Genomic DNA, 17,093 nt, shown 5'->3' with positions numbered 1-17,093 from the left:
ACCAGTGCAAACAGGTAAGAAAAAGAAATAAAAGACATGAAGATTATAAAGAAAGAAGGAAAACTCTCTTTATTCACTCACAGTTGACATGTTTGCATACATGAATTATGCTAAGCAATCTACAAAAAAGCTACTAGAGGTAATAAGTGAATTTAGCAAGGTTACATTACTCAAGATCAATATGAAAAGTCAATTGTACTTCAATATTCTGGCAACAAACAACTGGAAATTGAAATAAAAATACCATTTACACAGGATCAAAATAATGAAATACAGTACTTAGGGATCAATTCAACAAAATTTGTGTAAGATGTGTTTGGTGGAGAGTACAGATTATAATTTGGAATTAAAGAAGACTCAAGTAAATAGAAAGATAAATTCATGGCCTAAAAGATTAAATATTGTTATGATATTATTCCTCCACAAATCAATCTATAGATTCAGTGCAATCTACAGGTTACAGTGCAACAAGACTATCTTATGTTAGTAACATATACTTGTATATAAATTGACCTAATTCTTTTTAATGGTTACATATATTCCCTAATATGAATGAGGTACAATTTATTTAATCGGTCCATAAAAAGCAGCCTGGTTAAGTAGTGTTCATATTTTTCATTAGTAAACCTGTGTGATGATACACAGACACATACACACACACATACCCCAGCCCTACTCTATCCTAGATTAAGTCATGGGATCTAAATAGTATTACTGGACTATAGAACATTTTTATATATAACAATACAGGTGATTGTGCCAAATTTGCTATGTACTGGTCTTTTCATGGTACCATGACACCTTAGGGCCTTCCCTATGGTACAGATATCTGGGCCAATCATACATACAAGCTCCATTCTTCTCAGCTTTCCCAGGTGGGACTGCTTAGCTGGCAACCTGGCTCCCCAGTGCTTGGGCTGAAACGAACTTCCTCATCACTGGCTTTATGCCATCACTGGCCTTATGGTATCACTGGCTTTACGGTATCACCGGTTTTATATTTCATGAGGGCTATGCTTGAAGTTTCACCCTTATCACTTCTAATATTTGGGCTGGGCTTCTGCCTTCCTAACTCCTTTCCCTACATTGGTAATATAATGTTCTCCCATGGATACATCTGTTTCCTATAGCTGGGATACCTGGTACTTCTTGCAAAGGATAGAAGGTCGCTACTAAGGGTTCCCAGAGAAAGGCTGGATTATGCTTCCAATTCTTTCATCTTAAAAAAATAGAAGTTTCCAAATGTCAAGACTGAGACACATATTCAAACACTCATTCATTCAACTAGGTGGTGGGTACTTAACACTCAGCTAAGCACTTGGGTGGGGGATGTGGTGCAGACAACCAAGACACTGATGACCAAATGAATGGCACAGACTATAAGTGTTATAGGTATATATTTGAACCTCTTAACAGGTCTGCCTTTCTCAAGTCTCTCCTCTTTGCAATTTATCTTCCACACTCTACCAAGTGAGCTTTTTAAAAGTTAAAGCTCATTTGTTTGCATAGAATAAAGCTCTTCAGTGCAGCATTCAGGGCTCTTTATAATCTGGCCCTAACTTCCATTCAAGCCTTAATCCTTCCTACTCTCTCTCATATGCCCTGTATTCTACACATAGCAAATTTCTCACTGGCCCCATGAGGCACCAGGCCCTTCCTGATTTTTGTTCCCTCTGCTTAGAATGCCTTTTTCTCCTTCTTCACCTAGCGAACTCCCAATCAACCTCTAAGATTCAGTTCAAAGTCTTGTTGAAATATATCCCCTGTGGCCCTCATCTGTCCTAGATTTGAGCACATTGTTCTGTCACCTTTATTAGATGGTGAGATTTTGGAGGGCACTGGGATTATCTCATTAGTCTTTGTATCTCTGAATACAGGTCTCAATAGGGCCTGGCAAATAGTAAGGGCCCAACAAATATTGTTAAATGAATCAAGGAATGTATGAATGTAAAGGAAGAGCTCAAAGGGGCTTGGAGTATTTAGGTAAGGGTTTTTGAAGGGCACAGGGCTTGAAGCAGGACCTAGGAAGATAACAGAAGTGGGGAATGGGCATGTGGAGGAGGAGGATTATTACCCTAGGACATGGAAGAACTGAAGCCCAAGACTGAGAGCAAAGAGAGTGGGAGGTCAGCCCAGCTGCAACTGACTGCTGCATTATCTTGACCTTTTTACCTACTAGATTTCTTGATTATATTCTCAGCTTGTGGAGGGCAAGGTATTTTGTGTACTCCTTTGTATCCCCTTTATATTTGATGCACATCTCCACAGTCACTATTCCTACTGTCTTATTCTTTTTCTGCTTTGTATTATAACTATCTGTGTATTTGCATATCTCCCCAGCATAGACACCACCCTCCCTTCCTAGCTGCTTAAGGTAAGGGATGAAGTTCTCTCTTTGCATCTCCTAAGACTTTTAGCATGGTGTCTGGCACACAATGGGTGCTTAGCAAATATTTTTTGATCTACCATTTGTTGATCTGATTTCAGAGGACTACAAGGATATTTGTGTGCAACTGTATTGTGCCACAGAACTTATATGCCTTCATACTGTGTAGTCTATTTTTGGCAATTTTCATTAAAATGTTATCTTATTGTACCTGGAAGACTGTCATTTCAATTTTATTCTTTGTTCCTTCTTGCATGACTCACATCTCTTAAACTAGAAGGATATGACAGAAGGGATTCACAAAGGGTTTGGACAAATTTATGAATGACATAGTCATAAATGTCTGGGTATAAGAAGTGAGCAGCATGCAAAGGGGAAGGAGAGAACTTGCATTTTTTTTTTTTTGAGACGGAGTTTCGCCCTGTCACCCAGGCTGGAGTGCAATGGCGCGATCTCAGCTCATTGCAACCTCTGCCTCCCGGGTTCAAGTGATTCTCCTGCCTCAGCCTCCCGAGTAGCTGGGATTATAGGCGTGCGCCACCATGCCCAGCTATTGTTTTTTTATCTTTAGTAGAGACAGGGTTTCACCATGTTGGCCAGGCTGGTCTCGAACTCCTGACCTTGTGATCTGCCTGCCTCGGCCTCCCAATGTGCTGGGATTACAGGCATGAGCCATCATGTCTGGCCGAGAACTTGCATTTTTCAAGTGCCTATTAGGTGCCAGGAAACTATGTGTTAGGCACTTGACATATATTACATCTTGTTTAATCTTACAGATTATTTCAGTATAAAGATAGAACATCTATCTATAAGGCCAAGCCTACACCCATTCAGGCCCATAGCTTCTCCAGGTACCAGAGGCAGTATTCATCTTTATCAAAATTGTATCAATCTTTTAATATAGATGAAATTTAGGATTTGCTTTTGCTTCTCAGGAATAGAGAATTCATTCGCAGTTCAGGCTTCTACAGCTTAAAACTTCTTTCTGACATAACTTGATAAGTTTATAAAGTCCCAGAGCTTTAAATTACAATACAATCTGAGATACTCCCACAGCAATAACAGCAATTACATTTGTTCACAGCACTTACCTTTATATTTCATTAAGCTTCCAAATACTGAATAAAGGTAAGTCAAATCAAGAAAAGAGACTTCTATTAACCCTGATATCAGCAAATTGTCTCAAATTATAGTGTACCTTCTATTTGTATTCTAGACATATTCAATGGTTTTTCTGAGATACATATTAGACCTCACCTGAGGTTAGGAGAAAATTGGAAGGAAATTAGTTTAAGTTGTTTCTAATTTTTAAAAAATAATAGCAACTTTAAAAAGCATCATGCTCCCAAGTGTATAGCTACTGTATCTGGCAGAAATCATAACACTATAACCAAAGCAACATCCCTAATCCTTGGGAAATAGCTTGAGAAACTGGGGCTGCATGTACTGGTTTGTTATTTTAAGTTATCCAGTCTAAGGTCTGTGGTTATACATCTTGATCTATGATAACATGCTTCCTGCTTGCAGGGGAACTGGGGTGGTAGGTAGGAACAAAGGTATGCCTTTGGATTAGGGATTATCAGCATACCCACAGGTCTCAGACAGCTTTCCATCAACTTGTTTTAGGAAAACTAGAATAGACATCTTAGCTTTTAGAAAACATAAAGCTCATCTTGTATGACTAAAGAAAATGGCAAGGGCTCAAATGACGTTTCACATTTTGGTTGGTCCTGTTCCAGCCTCTGTGTGCCACTAATTGCTGGAAAAACACCAGCAATGGTGTTTGTAGTGATTATGGGTTTCTTGAATTTTATGTTAGTCAAAGAAAATTGAGTGATCAGTACTGCCACCAAAGACCTTGTGCCACATACCACCTATAAGACTTCTAAAAAAAATAGAGAATTCAGCTTACACATTTTAAAAATAGCCCCTTCCTTTTTGAGGCTAGGGGATAAAAATATGCACATATTCCAAAGAATTCTTTGTGTGAACAGGTGACCCCTTCCCACAGTCTCTGTAATTAATTGAGAAATTAAAGTTTGTTGGCCTTTGAGATCTCTTGTAAAAAAAAAAAAAAGCAGAAGGTCTTGGATATTTTGGAACAAGAGTCCACTATTCTGCCAAGACAGTGTGTTATTGTTATTGAAGTGTCTCTCAACAAAACGGTATTGAGTGGTGAGGACGTGATTTTGATTAGGTGGAATGACTCAGCTCTTCTCCTTAAAGAAGAGAGGACTTGTCAGAGCCTTACTTACCTCATGATCTGGGATCTCAGAGGATAGCGTTTTCCCTAGGATGACCCCGGTCAAGTATGTCCAGCATCGAGCCGTGTTGGCAAGGTTATAGCCTCCTGTCTCCATCAAGAATTGTGAAGTTAGGAAAGAATAGTCACAAAACAGCAGGAGAGGGAAGGAGGGTAAGGAAAGAGAGAAAAATGTTTTAATAAACTGTCTAAAAAGATAACTTCAAATTTCAGAATTTCCCTTAAACATCCCTTTGTGATATTTTTAAACCACCTAGTAGGCAGACTTCGGTGGACCAGTCAGATCATGCACAGTGTAAAACTGGGAAGTCCAAGGTCTGCAAAGATTAAAGAGGCTCTCATCTCCCCAGAAATATGTACCTGAGGAATCCAACCTCCTCAGTTCATCAAGAGCCATCAGCAAGACTCAGATCTCTGGAATCCAGATCTCTTGAGGTGATCTAACCAATGAAAAGATTTCTGTGACAAATTTTGCAACAATTCTATAAAATGACTGCTGAATGTAATTTGTATTTTAAAACTATTGGCAGATCTAGCCCTAAAAGCCCAGGAAAGAGAAAAGGAAAACGCTAACAAAAACAGACTTCCTTCTTTCAATATCAGCATTCCTTTTCACCACAAAACATAGGCCTGGTGGCAGAGATCAAAGATAGTGAGATGAGGAAGGGACCATTGTTGGATGCTCTGACCCATCTCATCAGGTCCTGTCTCAGTCACCCAAAAGCCATATTATACTGGCTAATAATCAGCATATTTTTGTGCTGAATAGATGTGCTCTGCCATGCAAGCATTAGAACATTGGCCTTTAGCTAAATTCCAAGAGTATATGAGTAAAATGGAATGATTTCCTAATCTCAATGCAGCCTAAGGGAAACAGAATCTGGTCTATTTTAGGTAGGGCGACCATATAAATTATTGTCCAAAATGGTATACTTTTAAAAGTAAAAGGAGGCACTATTTATCATCACACTGGGATAACATGTATAAACTAGGACATATGATCAACCTTTTTGGAAGCCTTTCTACTATTTGAAAGGTCAGGGATGCTTGGAGTATGTCTTTTAGGCCTCAATGAGGTTCACTGATGCTTGGGGATGTAGCCCTCTCTACTAATTGTCTATGTGTTAATAGGGGCTGAGAATTTCAGTTAAATGGTACAGGTATTACTTTAAATACTCCTGACATGGAAAAACCTGAATTTATAAGATAGACTTATTTGGCATGATTATATAATTTGAAAAAAGGTCATCATAGGTTTTGCTTAAGTAGTAAACTATCTCTGGTATGTACACAATATGATTTGATTTGCAAAAATTCCATTTATGCACAAGCATTTTCAGGAATACACATATTTCCTAAGAACAGTTATATATTCAAAAGACAAAACTTTGGGCTGAGAAAACAAAAAGGCTTTAGAGAATGCTAACAGACTTTTAATATAAAGATTATAGCCTTAAACAAAAGTCAGATTTTTAACCTGATGTATATGGTCTCTTCCCCTTCCTTAGCTGTACCTGTATCATAATCACCATCCTTAGTGCTGTCAAGGAAAGTAATATGTCACATAGTACTTATCAACTTTATCTTTTCCTTCAGTTGAAGTTAATATATTTCTTGCCAGCTTTTCATAAGAGGTTGTCTGTCGTAAGTACCTTTAATTTTGAGCCTTCTAGAGTTTGAGGCTGCCAAAGGACCAGGCTTGTGTACTTGTGTTGAATGCTCACTCATTTAATAAGGCTTCCCCACAATTTCCCCTAACAGTTTGACAAAACAACAAACAATTAACTCTTCTATAATACATGCATTTTAAGCTCAATCTGCTTGATCATGTTATTTTAAGATAACAATGTATTCATCCAATGAGTTTGTGCCAGGTAAGTAGGCAAAAGATTTTAAGCAAGGCATCTTTAAATGTGGTAGATGTTGTTACAAGTTCCTTTCTCAAATGTGTAAATGCTTCTGTTGAATAGACTGGCACACACCAAAGGCAAGAATGCCAAAGAGATTATAGACCTCTCAATTTTGCTTCACTATAACAAATCCATGCTTTTTGGGGGAAGAGTCATTCTTGAATTCAGCTTAATTTGTGTGTTTACTACTTATGAGTAGACTTGGAATTTTAGTGATATGTTCCCAAAAGATGATTATTATAACTGAAAATCAAAGAATATACTGAGATAAGATTAATCAAAATCTACTGGGGTTAACATCCTCTATTCTTCAGATCCAAGGTAACCTTTAACCAAATAATCTTTGCTTCAGGAATTGAAATTTAGACTTTAGAGTGCCAAGGAGTCAATGTACATGCTAATCTGAGAAGTATGTCAAAGTACTTTCTTATGCTGAACTGTGGAAGTGGCAGATTTCATTGACTCAGGGTTCTGGGCCACAGGTAGGTTGGTATTATCCAATCTAAGAAAGCCAAGTTTTGCAAGTTCGGTGCCAAAAGACAAAATGTGGAGGAAGGTAAACAAATTCTCCTGGTAAGCTTCCTTTGTACTCACCTCCTCCCAAAATGAGTGTTGCCAATTGCCATTGAAGGACGTACTTAAGACACTTGCCAATTCCCACTGGAGTCATGTTAAAGGAGCACATGGGATCCCCAGCTATTGTGTCAGCTCCCAGCTGTAAGACCACTGCTTTGGGATTAAAGGCTTGGTATACTTCCTTTAGTACACTATAGAAAATAGAAAGGACATAAGATATCAGAAAAATATAGGTCAGTTTGGTCTAGGGGTAGTGATGGTAGTGGGGCAAGTCGGAGGTATAGTTGAATTAGCAAATAGTTAAGGGAAAAGAAATACAACCTGTCAAACGCATCAAACTCTCCACCTAAAAGGGGTGAATCAGACTATATGTAAATGACACCTTAATAAACCTGACTTAAAAAAAATTTCCCCCTACTTCTACCCTCATCAATGAACACATTTGCCCTTCTATTTTAAAATTCAGACTTCCTTGAAATATTCATATTAATTTAACTTCAACAGCCATAGGACATAGTGTAGACATTTAGTCCATTTTAAATTCTGGGAAAATAAGATATACATTGAATAGTCATTAAGGATTCTTTCTGATTATTTAAGATTAGGACCATACTTGGAGTTTAATCACTGGTTCTCAGTGGTGGCTGGGGAGAAGAAGTACATGCTTTACAAGCATAGATGTTATCAGGTAACTTTTTATTATGCAAAAAACTAAAGGGTTATGAAATGCAGTCCTCCCTAATGCATACGTAACCAGGGTATTGTAAGGAAGGGAACTGTAACAACTGATCTAAAATTATAAATCTGAAATCACACTGAAGAACAAATTGTAGTGTAACAATGAACATAATTTTGGATACAGTCATTCAATGCTACCTAGTCAACCTAGCTGCTTTTTTTGATAGAAGCCTTGTAGATGAATAGGAAGATGTCAATGTGACAGATGACCTTAATCAAGCTTTCAGTATTATCATTAATTGAACACTGACAGTGTCCAGAATGCATTCCTAGGAGTTATAAAGTCTCTGCTCTCAAGGGGCTTACAATCTACTTTCCAGACAGAATATATGCCAGCCCTCAAGGGCCTAAATAACTCTTACAGAGACATATAAACAAGTGCAAATTAACATACATCAGAGTTGAGAAAATACAGAGTTAAAAAGTGATCAAAAATGTTGAGGTTAATGGCCTCTTCATAGTCAACATGTCAAATTATACCAGTGCAGCAAAACCAGAAAAATCCCAGATCCTTCTGAAATGTGAAAGTAATTCAGGGACATAAAATGCCATCCTCCCAAATTCATATGTAACAAGGGTATTGAAATTATTGAATAGTGCTTACCCACAGAGGCATTCTTTGACTCAAAGGACTGTTTTGTTTAGATTTCTCATCTACACAGAAAAATACTGATTGTAGAGATTATAAGAATACTATAAAAATAGAGAGTCGAACAAGATGGCCGCTTAGGAGGAAGTCGGGATTGCAGCTCCAAGAGAAGGCGCAGAGGGTGAGTGGACGCTGCATTTCCAGATGGATTTTTACTGCCCACAGACCAGGAGATTCACAGGAGGAGAAGCCCCACGGGTCGCCAGAGCCGCTGGTTTGAGCGGCGTGGCTGCTCAGCCTACGCCCTGGGGCGGGGGGCAGCGGCTTCTTATGCGGAGCGAGAGAGACAGAGTTCCCTCTGAGCCAGCAAGGGGAGCTGAAGCAGGGAATCAAGCCAGGAGACTCCCTGGCAAGGGCGTGCAACGAATCTCAGTGCCGCTGCTTCGGCTGACGCAGCGGCACACAGGGCAGCGGATTTTAACTGCCCACAGACCAGGAGATTCACAGGCGGAGAAGCTCCACGGGTTCCCTGTGCCACTGGTTGGACCGGAGCAGCCGCTCGGCCTGCACCGGGGGCAGGGAGCAGCAGCTCCTTGAGCAAAGTGAACGAGACTGTGTCCCCTCTGGGCCAGCAAGGGGAGCTGAGGCAGGGAGTCAAGCCAAGAGATTCCCGGGCAAAGAGGGCCCCACTGGAAACACGGCTGAACCAGGGACGGCCCAGCTCTTTTGGGGAGGGGCGTCCTCCATCGGGAAACACCCTGCAGTTCCCGGAGCAATTTGCCATAACCAAGACAACCCGCCACTACAGAGACTCCGTCACTACAGGGGCGGGCCAGCATAGCAGAAGCAGTTCTAACTACACCCATATAAACAGGACTGCAGGGAAGCTCACACGGAAGCTGGGTGGAGCCCACAGCAGCTCAGCGAAGCCTCTGCAGGCTGAGTGTGACTAGACTGCCACCTTGTGGGCAGGGAAAACGACAGCAACACAGCTGAAAATCATAAAGCCCTAACTACTCCCTGGGCCAGAACACCTGGGGGGAAGAAAAGGGGGTTTATGAGTTCAGCTGCTGCAGACTTAAAATTACCAAAATCAGAAAGACAGCAACTACAAAGTCGATAGGTGGATAAATCCACAAAGATGGGAAGAAACCAGCGCAAAAAGGATGAAAACACCCAAAACCAGAACACCTCTCCTCCTACAAAGGAGCACAACTCCCCACCAGCAAGGGAACAAGACTGGATGGAGAATGAGTGTGATGAAATGACAGAATCAGCTTTCAGAAAGTGGATAATAAGAAACTTCCGCGAGCTAAAAGAACATGTTCTAACCCAATGCAAAGAAACTAAGAACCTTGAAAAAAGACTTGATGAAATGCTAACGAGAATGGACAACTTAGAGAGGAATATGAGTGAATTGATGGAGCTGAAAAACACAACAAGAGAACTTCGCGAAGCATGCACAAGTTTCAACAGCCGAATTGACCAAGCAGAAGAAAGGATATCAGAGGTCGAAGATCAACTCAATGAAATGAAACAAGAAGGGAAGATTAGAGAAAACAAGGTAAAAAGGAATGAACAAAGTCAACAAGAATTATGGGACTATGTGAAAAGACCTAATCTACATGTGATAGGTGTACCTGAATGTGACGAAGAGAATGCATCCAAGCTAGAAAATACTCTTCAGGATATTATCCAGGAAAACTTCCCCAACCTAGCAAGGCAGGCCAATATTCAAGTCCAGGAAATACAGAGAACACCACAAAGATATTTCTCTAGAAGAGCAACCCCAAGGCACATGATCATCAGATTCACCAGGGTTGAAATGAAGGAGAAAATACTAAGGGCAGCCAGAGAGAAAGGTCGGATTACCCACAAAGGGAAACCCATCAGACTCACAGCAGATCTCTCAGCAGAAACCCTACAGGCCAGAAGAGAGTGGGAGCCAATATTCAACATCCTTAAAGAAAAGAACTTTCAACCTAGAATTTCATATCCAGCCAAACTAAGCTTCATAAGTGAAGGAAAAATAAAATCCTTTGAGAACAAGCAAGTACTCACAGATTTCATCACCACCAGACCAGCTTTACAAGAGCTCCTGAAGGAGACACTACACATAGAAAAAAAACAACCAGCACCAGCCACTCCAAAAACGCACGAAATGGTAAAGAGCAGCAACACAATGAAGAAATTGCATCAACCAATGGGCAAAACAGCCAGCTAGCATCAAAATGATAGGATCAAATTCACACATAACAATATTAACCCTAAATGTAAATGGACTAAATGCCCCAATCAAAAGACACAGACTGGCAAATTGGATAAAAAGCCAAAACCCATCAGTGTGCTGTATCCAGGAAACCCACCTCACATGCAAGGATACACAAAGGCTCAAAATAAAGGGATGGAGGAAGATTTACCAAGCAAATGGAGAGCAAAAAAAAAAAAGCAGGAGTTGCAATTCTCATCTCTGATAAAATAGACTTGAAAGCAACAAAGATCAAAAGAGACAAAGAAGGACATTACATAATGGTAAAAGGATCAATGCAACAAGAAGAGCTAACGATCCTAAATATATATGCACCTAATACAGGAGCACCCAGATACATAAGGCAAGTTCTTAAAGACTTGCAAAGAGACTTAGACTCCCACACAATAATAGTGGGAGACTTCAACACACCATTGTCAATATTAGACAGATCAACGAGACAGAAAATCAATAAGGATATCCAGGACTTGAACTCAGACCTGGAACAAGCAAACCTAATAGACATTTACAGAACTCTCCAGCCCAAATCCACAGAATATACATTCTTCTCAGCACCACATCACACTTACTCTAAAATTGACCACATAATTGGAAGTAAATCACTCCTCAGCAAATGCAAAAGAACGGAAACCATAACAAACAGTCTCTCAGACCACAGTGCAATCAAGTTAGAACTCAGAATTCAGAAGCCAACCCAGAACTGCACAGCCTCATGGAAATTGAACAACTTTCTCCTGAATGTTGACTGGATAAACAATGAAATGAAGGCAGAAATAAAGATGTTCTTCGAAACCAACGAGAATGAAGACACCACATACCAGAATCTCTGGGACACATTTAAAGCAGTCTCTAGAGGAAAATATATAGCAATAAGTGCCCACATGAGAAGAAAGGAGAGATCTAAAATTGACACCCTATCGTCAAAATTGAAAGAGCTAGAGGAGCAAGATCAAAAAAACTCAAAACCTAGCAGAAGACAAGAAATAACTAAGATCAAAGCAGAATTGAAGGAGATAGAGACACGAAAAACCCTACAAAAAATCAATAAATCCAGGAGCTGGTTTTTTGAAAAGATCAACAAAATAGACAGACCACTAGCCAGACTAATAAAAAAGAAAAGAGAATAACCAAATAGATGCAATAAAAAATGATAAAGGGGATATCACCACAGATGCCACAGAAATTCAAACCATCATCAGAGATTATTACAAACAACTCTATACACATAAATTAGAAAACCTGGAAGAAATGGATAAATTCCTGGACAGTAGCCTTCTCCCATGCCTAAACCAGGAAGAAGTCGAAACCCTGAATAGACCAATAACAAAGTCTGAAGTTGAGGCAGCAATTAAGAGCCTACCACCCAAAAAAAGCCCAGGTCCAGATGGGTTCACAGCTGAATTCTACCAGACATACAAAGAGGAACTGGTACCATTCCTACTGAAACTATTCCAAATAATCCAAAAAGAGGGAATCCCTCCCAAATCATTTTATGAGACCAACATCATCCTAATAACAAAACCCGGCAGGGACTCAACAAAAAAAGAAAACTACAGGCCAATATCCATGATGAACATAGATGCAAAAATCTTCAATAAAATACTGGCAAGCCGATTACAACAGCACATCAAAAAGCTTATCCACCATGATCAAGTAGGATTCATCCCGGGGATGCAAGGCTGGTTCAATATACGCAAGTCTATAAATGTAATTCACCACATAAACAGAACCAAAAACAAAAACCACATGATTATCTCAATTGATGCGGAGAAGGCCTTCCACAAAATTCAACAGCCCTTTATGCTAAAAACTCTCAATAGACTAGGTATCGACGGAACGTGTCTCAAAATAATAAAAGCTATTTATGACAAACCCACAGCCAATATCATACTGAATGGGCAAAAACTGGAAGCATTCCCTTTGAAATCTGGCACTAGACAAGGATGCCCTCTCTCACCACTCCTATTCAATATAGTACTGGAAGTTCTAGCCAGAGCAATCAGGCAAGAAAAAGAAATAAAGGGTATTTGACTAGGAAAGGAGGAAGTCGAATTGTCTCTATTTGCAGACGACATGATTGTATATCTAGAAGACCCTATCACCTCAGCCCAAAATCTCCTGAAACTGATAAGCAACTTCAGCAAAGTCTCAGGATACAAAATCAATGTGCAAAAATCACAAGCATTCCTATACACCAATAACAGACTTAAAGAGAGCCAAATCAAGAACGAACTGCCATTCACAATTGCTACAAAGAGAATAAAATACCTAGGAATACAACTAACAAGGAACGTAAAGGACCTCTTCAAGGAGAACTACAAATCACTGCTCAACGAAATAAGAAAGGACACAAACAGATGGAGAAACATTCCATGTTCATGGTTAGGAAGAATTAATATCGTGAAAATGGCCATACTGCCCAAAGTAATTTACAGATTCAACGCTATCCCCATCAAGCTACCAATGGACCTTCCTCACAGAACTGGAAAAAATCACCTTAAACTTCATATGGAACCAAAAGAGAGCCCGCATAGCCAAATCAATTCTAAGCAAAAAGAACAAAGCGGGAGGCATCACACTACCGGACATCAAACTCTACTACAAGGTTACAGTAATCAAAACAGCATGGTACTGGTACCAAAACAGAGATATAGACCAATGGAACAGAACAGAGGCGTCAGAGGTGACACAACATATCTACAACCACCCGATCTTTGACAAACCTGAAAAATACAATCAATGGGGAAAGGATTCCCTGTTCAATAAGTGGTGTTGGGAAAACTGGCTAGCCATATGCAGAAAGCAGAAACTCGACCCCTTCCTGACACCTTACACTAAAATTGACTCCAGATGGATTAAAGACTTAAACATAAGACCTAACACCATAAAAACACTAGAAGGAAACCTAGGCAAAACCATTCAGGACATAGGCGTAGGCAAGGACTTTATGACCAAAACACCTAAAGCATTGGCAACAAAAGCCAAAATAGACAAATGGGACCTAATCAAATTCCACAGCTTCTGCACGGCAAAAGAAACAGTCAATAGAGTGAATCGGCAACCAACAGAATGGGAAAAAGTTTTTGCAGCCTACCCATCTGACAAAGGGCTGATATCCAGAATTTACAATGAGCTAAAAAAGATTTACAAGAAAAAAACAAACAAGCCCATTCAAAAATGGGCGAAGGATATGAACAGATACTTTACAAAAGAAGACATACATGAGGCCAACAAACATATGAAAAAATGCTCAACATCACTGGTCATTAGAGAAATGCAAATCAAAACTACATTGAGATACCATCTCACGCCAGTTAGAATGGCGATCATTAAAAAATCTGGAGAAAACAGATGCTGGAGAGGATGTGGAGAAATAGGAACACTCTTACACTGTTGGTGGGAGTGTAAATTAGTTCAACCACTGTGGAAAACAGTGTGGCGATTCCTCAAGGACCTAGAAATAGAAATTCCATTTGACCCAGCAATCCCATTACTGGGTATATATCCAAAGGATTATAAATCGTTCTACTATAAGGACACATGCACACGAATGTTCATTGCAGCACAATTTACAATAGCAAAGACCTGGAACCAACCCAAATGCCCATCGATGATAGACTGGACAGGAAAAATGTGGCACATATACACCATGGAATATTATACAGCCATTAAAAACGAGTAGTTCACGTCCTTTGTAGGGACATGGATGAACCTGGAAACCATCATTCTCAGCAAACTGACAGAAGAACACAAAATCAAACACCACATGTTCTCACTTATAGGCGGGTGTTCAACAAGGAGAACACATGGACACAGGGAGGGGAGCACTATACACGGGGGTCTGTTAGAGGGGAGGGGGGATAGTGGGGGGGTGGGGAGTTGGGGAGGGATAGCATGGGGAGAAATGCCAGATATAGGTGAAGGGGAGGGAGGCAGCAAATCACACTGCCACGTATGCACCTATGCAACAACCTTGCATGTTTTTCACATGTACCCCAAAACCTAAAATGCAATAAAATAAAATAAAATAAAAATAAAAGTTAAAAAAAAAAAAGAATACTATAAAAATAATGACTTATGATCCCTAATATAAGGATACTTGGGCCTATTCTCTCTTTCATATCCTTATCTTTTGGGTGCAGAGGGAAGATAAGCTAACTGAATAGTTTAGATGACATTTATTGAGCATCTATAAGTACAGAGCACCCTATTAGCTGCTGCTGGGAGACACAGAGGAAGTCGTGATGTCTGTTCTAAAAAGGTTTCTAGCTTATGGAGGAGGGAGAGGCAACAAGAATAATGTTCTCTTCATTCCTTCTTTCCCTCACTTACCACACATTTTCCTGAGCATCCACTGTGTGCCCAGCATGTAACTGTACCAGACGCTGCAGGAATGAAGATGAATATGACACAGTCCCTAGCTTCATGTAGCTCGAAAACAGAGGGAAAGACACAGACTATGTCAATAAATAATTAAAATATAACGATAAATGAAGTGTCAGAAATGGCACAGAGTGGGAATAATCAACTTTTCCTGAGGATTTTAAAAAGTCTCTACAGAAGTAACTCTTGACTTAGGTCCTAAAAGATGAGAACTACAGTGAGCCAACTCTCAAGATGGCTATAATGAAAAATGGTAACAATGATTCCTGGTGAGGATATGGAGAAACTAGATCACACATGTATCTTGCTGGTGGGAACGTAAAATGGTATACCCACTCTGGAAAATAGTTGGGCAGTTCCTGTCAAAACTAAAAACAGACTTACCATATGACCTAGTAATTATACTCTTGGGCAATGTATTCCAGATAATTTAAGACTCATTTTTGTGTAGGAACTTGTACATGATGTTCATAGCAGCTCAGTTAGTAATAGCCAAACATTGGAAACAACCCAGATGTACTTCAACAGATAAATGGTTAACAAACTAGTACATCCATGCCATTGGAATATTGCTCATTAATAAAAATGAGCAAACTATTGATACATGCGAAAAATCTGGATGGCTCTCAAGGGAATTATGCTGGGTCAATAAGGCCAACCTCCAAAGATTATATGCTGCATGAGTCCATTTATATTACATTTATGAAATAATAATTACAGGGATAGTGAACAGATTAGTTGGTTGCCAGAGGTTAGGGATGGGTGTAGCTATAAAGGCATAGCGTGAGGGAGCCTTGTGGTGACAGTACTGTTCTGTATCTTAATTGTGGTTGTGGTTATGCAAGGCTACATGTGTGACAAAATTGCATAGAGCTACACAAACACACACACACACACACACACCTGCATGTATAGCTGGTGAAATCTAAATATGTTCTATGGCTTGTATCAATGTCCAATGCCAACTTCTTCATTTTGATGCTGTAATATAATTGTATAAAATGTCAACATTGGGGGAGGCTGGAAGGAGGGTACATGGGACTTCCCGTACATTTTTTTTGCAGCCTTCTGTGAATCTGTGACTATTGTGCAATAAAAGGTTTTTTAAAAAGTGTATAAATTTATAGGTATATAGGGTGATTATAGGGAAGTTGGAAACAGAGATGGTAGGGGACTAAGTCCAGAGAAGGAAGTATGCATGCAGGGGCATGAAGGCTTGACAGCAGAAGTGGTGGGATGAGGCTAGAGAGGTAAATGTGGGCTATATATGCCCTGTAGGCTAATGAGTTTGGACTTTTGCTTAAAGGGTATAAAATGTCTCAAACATTGTGTGGGTGCATGTGTGCATCTTTGTGTGTGTGTGCTTTGGGGGCATAATTAGATTTCCATTTTAAAGATACTCAAGCTCTATTGCAGGATACCCTGAAGGTTGATGAGGGCTTTTGCAACCATCCAGGCCAGTGACAGCAAGGATAAGGAGGAAGAGATAGATTTGGGAGAAATTTATATGGTAGAATTGATAGGGTAATACAGAGTGTGACACACAATAAAAGGATATACATATAACATTTATGAGTGTTTGATAATTAGGAGAGAGGAATGGATAAATACAGGTAGGCGTTTCTGAATTGTTTTGATTATAGCCAGGTAGAGAAAATGAGTCCTCAAGGAGTTCTGATAAAGAGGGCTCTGGATAGGTATTGAAAAGGTTGATTAGAAGCTTTGAGAAAGTTAGGGCATCTTGTACATAGTGCAAACTTCAAAGCAACTGAAGTAAGGGCAGCTTACAGAGGGGTGGGTAGTGAACACTCTTAAATTCAAGACTGGAAGTTTTCATTTGATGTTTCATTTAACGTTTGTAGAATTTGTTGAATTAAAGTTATAAGCATAAACTCATAATGGAAGCAATTCACTTATTTTCACAAGTTTTCATTTGATTTGACAGTCAAATGGGAACCATTGGAGAAGTATGAGGTAAG

The 17,093-nt window shown here is 39.6% G+C and overlaps 1 protein-coding gene across 3 annotated transcripts in view; it reads right to left on the bottom strand.

Annotated features, from left to right (window-relative positions):
* Positions 1-17,093, bottom strand: part of HDAC8 (histone deacetylase 8) — a 249,772-nt gene that overhangs the window by 121,940 nt on the left and 110,739 nt on the right. For all 3 annotated transcript variants that reach the window (XM_064368987.1, XM_012435590.2, XM_012435591.3), the window contains exons 8-9: positions 7,154-7,326; positions 4,642-4,736 (exon numbers count right to left, since the gene is read on the bottom strand). In XM_064368987.1, coding sequence (XP_064225057.1) covers positions 4,642-4,736; positions 7,154-7,326 — 268 coding nt within the window. The remainder of the gene's footprint in view (positions 1-4,641; positions 4,737-7,153; positions 7,327-17,093) is intronic.

This window comes from Aotus nancymaae, unplaced genomic scaffold (genome assembly GCF_030222135.1).
Source record: "Aotus nancymaae isolate 86718 unplaced genomic scaffold, 86718_ANA_hifiasm-v0.15.2.pri h1tg000081l, whole genome shotgun sequence".
NCBI lineage: Eukaryota > Metazoa > Chordata > Mammalia > Primates > Aotidae > Aotus > Aotus nancymaae.
Note: the sequence above shows the minus strand (reverse complement) of the source record. Positions and strands in the feature narration are given on the sequence as shown.